Here is a 7091-nt window from a genome sequence, read left to right as displayed (position 1 = left end):
TGTGTGTGTGTGTGTGTGTGTGTGTGTGTGTGTGTGTGTGTGTGTGTGTGTATAGTACTGAAAGGACAAACATTTGGCAGGAAGTGAAAGCTATTAATACTGGAATCTTTAGACCACAAGAGAGCAGTGTTGGTAGGCAAATAGGGGCTATTTCCTATGCTGTTTTACTTGTGTGCTTTGAATCTCAATTCAGTTTGGTTCCGTTTACTTGACAAATATTGAAAACACAATTAAATGGTTTTAACTTACAAAACTCATTGAGCTCTTGATTTATGTCAGCCCTTTTGGAAAAGACCACAAATAATCTTAAAAGATTTATAGCATTCAATGTATATGTAATCCTAAAAAATTATACCTGTCCTACCCAGGCTATTCCTATAGCTTCTTAATTCTTCATGTAATCCCTGGTTTATGGAATGACAGAATTCCCCACCAAAAAATACAGATTTATATGAAAACCAAACTTGGGCATATAGGTCAGTATTCTTATGGCTAAAAACCACATTTCCAGTTTGAGTAAAAGTATGAAACCACTTTGACAATCTGTTCAGATTTTTGAAACTTACAACAGCATTTTCCAAAATGAGTTCTCCATATGGCTCAGCTGTGTATTTTCCTAATAAGTCAGTTAAAAGAATGTTGTCTTTCTTCCAGTTTATTGCTGGTGTAGGGATTCCGTCAGCCACACATGGTAGAATTGCTTGTGAGTTTTCATTGACTGTGTATTGCACCTCTGTGGTGCGGATTCTGGGTGGTACTATGAAGAAATAAAGAAAGATATTCATTTGGGAATTTCACTTTGATCTCTGAATTCATATCATAAGTAAAATAAAAATAATTTATTTCAAAACACTTTATCCTGTGCTTCTCAAAACATCATTAAATAATTTGCATCTTTTTTTTGCTATATACAAAGAACAGAAATAGTAGACATTTTAGATGTGAACAAAAATAGGTCACGGTGCCACTTCTCTGTTATTAATAACCTAAATATGCTTAAATTTGATTATTCCATAATAACTTATTTCTGTTCCAAGGTTCTCATTTTGGGTGCCATATTAGTTGACAAGAGGTAAAATTTTTATTACACCTTTACAAAGTATGTTTCTGAAAGGATCAAATCCTTGTCACTGTGAGAGTCTTGATTTTCATTTTCTATTGTGTATATATACCAGCTCCTCTACAAAATTCTTCATTAAATGCCTCTGTTGTGTACAGGTGACTCTGGGTTCCTTAAGGCCTTGCCAGCAGAACACAAGCTCTGGCAGGTCACACTCAATTGGCAGTGGACTATACCTCAGTTATATGGGGGTTTAGAGAGGCTTATTGCCAGATCAGCTACAATACAATTTTCGACCACAGTAATTATTAAAGATCACCTGCCAAGTTGTAGATGGGTTTGTGATCTAGATTGGTAAAAAATAAAAATTCCCATATGGATTAAATCGTGGATTCTTTTGGTATTAGAGTAAATATTTTTATAGTTTGATGGATTTGTTATTTCATTGGTATAGGTATTCTTCTCACTGGTGCAGATCTCAACAACACTGTATAGTGGAAAGAATACTGGATGTTGGTAGGTCAGAGCACCTGGGTTTGAATGCTGGCTTTGCCACTTACTATCTGTGTGACATCAGGCCAGCTTCCTTAATAAAGTCCCTCCAGCACTATATCTACAAGCCTTTTCTTCCTTTGCTGAGCATGTAAAATCTAAAAAATATGCTACTCTTCATTGCATGGAAGAAGAGTTAACACATTCATAAACTGTTCTTTGTCCGTATTTCAATTCTAAAGTTTAATTATATGTCCAACAAATGTCAAATGTAATAAATCACTCCATCAACTGCACTGTTTCCTGATTTTTCTCTGCTCCCATCACCTTAATGTACTAAAAATAAATTCATGTAAAGTATTAATGCAGGAGCTGTGTCGTAGAATAACTGCTAGGAATAACTGATAAAAATCATGATGAAGCAATTATCTAATGTATATTAAATTTCATAAAAATGCTAAGGAAAATACCATATTGTTATTGTATTTTAAGTGTATTCCATTCCATTATTCTACTACATGCAAATGCAGATGAAGACACTGAAATTCAACTTTTACATTACACAGCTAGGAGAATTTTAACTTTGGCTCCATTTGTTTAATACTAAGTTATTTATTAAGTCATTTACTTACCATACCTTATTTACTATCTTTTTTGTTTTTGCTTTTTTATTTGAAAGGCAGGGCGATTGGGGTTAAGTTACTTGCCCAAGGTCACAAGGCTAGTAAGTGTTAAGTGTCTGAAGCTGGATTTGAACTCAGGTCCTCCTGACTCTAGGGCCGGTGCTCTATTCACTGTGCCACCTAGCTGCCCCTTTTACTATCTTATTTGAACTTGGATTTAAGTATCTTATAAATTATTGAAGAAGGCAGATTTAATTCTTACAACATCATAGTATCTTTGCAACCTGAGCACTAATGTTAATTTCTAAAGAAATAAGACTAAATGTGAATAACCTTTGGTACTTTCTCAAAAACCTTGGAAATGGTCCGGTTTTCTTGGCAGAGATACTAAAATGGTTTGCCATTTTTTTTCTCCAGCTCATTGTAGTGATGAGGAACTAAGGCAAACAGGGTTAAGTGACTTACTCAGGGTCACACAGCTAGTCAGTCTGAGGACAGATTTGAACTCAGATATTCTGAACTCTAGGTCCAGCATTCTACTCACTGCTCCACCTAGCTGTCCCCCAAAGACAACTTAGAAAAACCTAATTTGGAAAATGATTGATAGTATCACATCTATTTAAACAACCAACTCAGGGGTTCTCATCTTGGGGTGTGAATTCTCCTAGGGTATATGAGAAACTTGCCAAGGATGTATAAGAAATATTTGGTAAACTGCTATATTATTCCACTGAATTAATTCATCTCTTTATGTTTTGTGTGCATATATATGGTAAACTCTAGAATTTATTTCCTTTCGTAATGAATTGGGGAGTAAGGAAGATTTGCTGAAAGCCAACAGGCAGGGAAACTGCAAAAAATCTGAGATCTCCAGAACAAAATTCTCTCTCTCACAAACTTAGAAATAATTGGTAAATGTGAAGAACAAGTTAATATACAAAAATTCCATCCAGCCTTCGCTGTCCACCCTCAACAATTTGCTTCCTACCTTTTTTGATATTAATTTCCTTCTCTATGCCATAAAAATTAACCCCCCTAAGGCAATTTCACTTTGGTACAACTTACCATGGACAGTGAGGCTGGTGCTCGAGCTACGGGATCCTGCCACATTTGCTGCCATGCATGTGTATTGTCCTGTGTCATCAGGCTGAGCAAATGCGATTTGTAAGGCCCCAGAGCTGAGGATTCGCTGGCGAACTGACTCTGTCACTTCCTGCCCATCTTTATGCCAAGTGATATCAGGAGGTGGGTAGCCCTCTGCCTCACACAGCAGAGTGACAGGCTTATCCACAGAAACAACATATTCCTTCGGATGGGAACGAATGACTGGAGGAACTAATAGATACTTACAGAGTTAAACCTCATTAAAAAAAATAATGAGTTGTACACATTTTGCATTTTATTTGCATATTTATTTTATATGAGCAAATCAAATGGGACAGTGTGTAGTTTTTGCAAACTTTAAAGTGCCATATAAATGTAAGCTATTATTATTTTGTTCCAGCATCAAAACTGGTTTACTTTTGATCAGCAATTCCATTAAGCTTTTTAAAGAAAAGATTATAAATATATAATCCATGGTGTATTAACTCAGTGAATAGCATATGTACATATGCCACTTTTGATTTACAAATTTCATTCTGTAGCCTGGTAAAAATACTAACATTAACATCTGTATCAAGTCTGAATTTTCCCTTGCATTTTCACAGGGCACAAAAAATAAACTTGAAGATATGAATAGAAGCAAACTTTTCATCGCTTCCAAATACTTTTCCTTACAATAATGTCCTATCCTGCTTTGTCCTATCCTCTTTCCCCTGTGGTCTTCATCTGCCCCTCTTTCAATAATCAAATCAAATTCTACCTCCTCCATGGTGAATTTCCAGAGCATTTACTGTTAGTAACACCCAGACAACTGAAGTGCTATATGTTTCCCTCCATTATAGTTATTTTTGCATATGTAATTTTCCTAACTTGACTGTAAACTTCTGAAGGGTAGCAGCATCTTTATAACCTCTATAATGCCTAGTATAGTGCCTTTTACTATACTACATTAAATATTTTCTAAACATTTAATAAGTGAATGATGGAAAAATATATGATTAGAGGACTAAGCTGGAAATGATCTGTGTTTTCTGTGGAAATTTCAACTTTCCTTAAAGTATTTTATATTACTAATATAGAAGAGCTGAATGTTCACAATTAGCTCCCTATGAATTACCTAATTAGAAACTTTAAATTATGCACTCTAATTTGTGCTTTGTAATCACAATGTTTGAACATATATCTATACACAATGTGAGATATCCCAGGTGCAAAATCAGTTCTGGTTATCTTTGCTTTATTGACTGGTAAATTTGTTTAAACTAGATGCAAAACTTTAAAAAATGAATAAATATACATAAGCATATTAAGGAAAATCAGGAAAATGTTCTTATTTTACTTCCTTTTCCATAAACCCGATGACTTATTTTTGTCAAATAATTTCCATTTCATTAATAATTATTAAAGAGTAATAAGAAACCAAAAGAACTATTCAAGAAAATTGAATTCCTAATTACTAGGCAAATGAGATCTATAACACCTGGGAAATTCATCAGAAGAATTATACTAAAATCAGTCAGCAAGAATATATTATGTGTGAGGCATTGTGCTAAACCTTGGAGATAGAAAAAGCAAATACAAGTTATGTGGTTCAGGATCCACTTCTGGTTTTACTTTGTACCTTAAAAAATTGATTTCAACATGAAGACATCCTTGAAATAAGGCTATGCCTATGTGATGCAAAAATAATTTCATTTTGAATTCACCTATAAATAAAACTAAGAAATCCTAGTAAGCTAAAGCTCCAGCTTTCTTCAAGATTGGCACAATACAAAGGGAAGAGGAAAAAGAGCAAGGTTAAAAAATTTTTAAGTATCTTAATTCAATCTAGTCAATTAAATGACCATTTTGTCTGAAATGCAACAATTAAGTTTGTCTTAGGGGAAAAAACAAAATTTCACTGAATTGTCTGAATTGCCTGCATATTCTGGTGCCTTATAAATAGTACTTAAAAATGCTTGATTTCATTCAAAATTCAGGATGACAGGTCAGACAACTCTCCAAGAAAATAAAAAAAATGTCTTCTATACTAAAACAGCAAAAGCATTTCAGTATATACTCTGTACTTTAATGGAGATGGACACAATGATTACCTTGCACTAACTGTCGAGGCTCAAGTATATTCCAAAGGTGATGTGATTTTTCCAGTTTCTAACATGTACAATGGGGATATCAACTGCTTCTTCCCTACTTTATGAAATGATGTAAGAAAAAAATGAAATGTTTTATGCTGTATTTTGAACTCCTTGTGGGAATGTGACATAATTTTAATTATGTTTGATAAAAAAACCAAATCTAAATAACACAAGAATAATCCAACAACATACCTTGGACTTTTAACTTGATCTTGCCTAGGGCTGTACCAGCTGGATTCTGAGCCACACACATATAAGTACCAGCATCATCAATAATAGCCTTGGTGATTTGTAAACCACCGTTAGGAAGAACTGTATAACTTCCTCCTATGTTTGAAAAAACAGATTTAGAATCCTTTTTAATTAAAAAAAAGAACAACTTCTTAATTGTAAAAGACTGATTATATATGTATCAAAAAGTGACTGATACCTGAGGTGATGATGTTAATACCTTCTTTTTGCCAAGTAATGACAGGACTGGGTGTCCCTGTTGCTTCACATGGAAGTAAAATTGGGTTGTTCAGAATGACATCTAGATTGCTTGGCTGGGACTGAATGACTGGAGGCTCTAAGAAAAATCAAATGATGCATTTGAAATAAATATCTTAGAGACATGGAATTAGGCATGCTTTACTTCATAATTCTAGATAATTCTCAATAAGCAATTGAGTAGTTCTAAAGGAAGACAAAGACCACATTGCATGCTCAGTGGCCTGCCAGTACAGTGAGCTTTTACTTAAAAAGAATAGCAACAGAAGATAAGTAGGGTCAGATTTCACAAAGTCAGAAAAGGAAAAGGACCCTCAGCTGACCAGAGGACCAAAGATTTAAAGTTGAATGAATTTTTAGAAGCTATTTAGTTTTACACTTTTATAGATGAGAAATTAAGGCCCAGAGAGTTCATATGATCCACCAAATTCTTTGACCCCAAATCCAGTATTCCTTCCACTGTACAATAGTGCTATAAAAATCCTGGGGTTAGTCTGTAACTTATCATTTTAAACTTTTTAAAGTTTGTTTTAAAAATATCTGACATGGGGGTGACTAGGTGGTGCAGTGAATAGAGCACCAGCCTTGGACTCAGGAAGACCTGAGTTCAAATCTGGCCTCAGACACTTAACACTTACTAGCTGTGTGACCTTGGGCAAGTTACTTAACCCCAACTGCCCTGCCTTCTTCCATCCAAAATAGCAAAAAAATATTTGACATGATTTTCCCCAAGATAAGTATAAATCTAGTTTTACCATACTGGCCAGTAATACTGTTTCAAGAATGATCAGAATTATTAAAAAATGTGGGTATTTATTCAATAAATGACCCTTCTTACCTTGAACGTGAAGGGTTACATGCCGATGTGCAGAGCCAGCTGCATTCCTGGCAACACAGGTATACCTTCCAGCATGGTCTAATTTAGCAGCCGTTATTTCAATTGCTCCTGGGGAGAAAGAGGACACAAAGATATGGTGCATATTGACACAGTTCTGCATGATGCAATATAACAACTTTTTTTAGCAGTACTATCCAGATCTCATCTCATTTATATCCAAACACTTTGCTGTACAACTTACATATATATGTATACATACACACATACATACATACATATATATATGTATATGTATAATATTTCTAACCCTTAGAGGAGTGTTTATCTGTTCAGAAACAAATGGATCCTGG

At 34.6% G+C, this 7091-nt stretch overlaps 1 protein-coding gene and 1 long non-coding RNA gene across 2 annotated transcripts in view; one reads left to right on the top strand and one right to left on the bottom strand.

Moving 5' to 3' along the window:
• The window catches only part of HMCN1 (hemicentin 1), a 514591-nt gene that overhangs the window by 74270 nt on the left and 433230 nt on the right, over nucleotides 1-7091 (bottom strand). Inside the window, exons 78-82 of the mRNA XM_069074427.1 lie at nucleotides 6742-6849; nucleotides 5845-5982; nucleotides 5607-5741; nucleotides 3241-3510; nucleotides 567-757 (exon numbers count right to left, since the gene is read on the bottom strand). Coding sequence (XP_068930528.1) covers nucleotides 567-757; nucleotides 3241-3510; nucleotides 5607-5741; nucleotides 5845-5982; nucleotides 6742-6849 — 842 coding nt within the window. The remainder of the gene's footprint in view (nucleotides 1-566; nucleotides 758-3240; nucleotides 3511-5606; nucleotides 5742-5844; nucleotides 5983-6741; nucleotides 6850-7091) is intronic.
• LOC138151006 (uncharacterized) overlaps nucleotides 1-7091 on the top strand; it is a 92728-nt gene that overhangs the window by 41777 nt on the left and 43860 nt on the right. The window lies entirely within an intron of this gene.

The sequence above is a fragment of the Petaurus breviceps genome, unplaced genomic scaffold (assembly GCF_028583685.1).
Source record: "Petaurus breviceps papuanus isolate PSGF00001 unplaced genomic scaffold, PetGlider_PUasm1.0 90895, whole genome shotgun sequence".
Classification (NCBI taxonomy): domain Eukaryota; kingdom Metazoa; phylum Chordata; class Mammalia; order Diprotodontia; family Petauridae; genus Petaurus; species Petaurus breviceps.
Note: the sequence above shows the minus strand (reverse complement) of the source record. Positions and strands in the feature narration are given on the sequence as shown.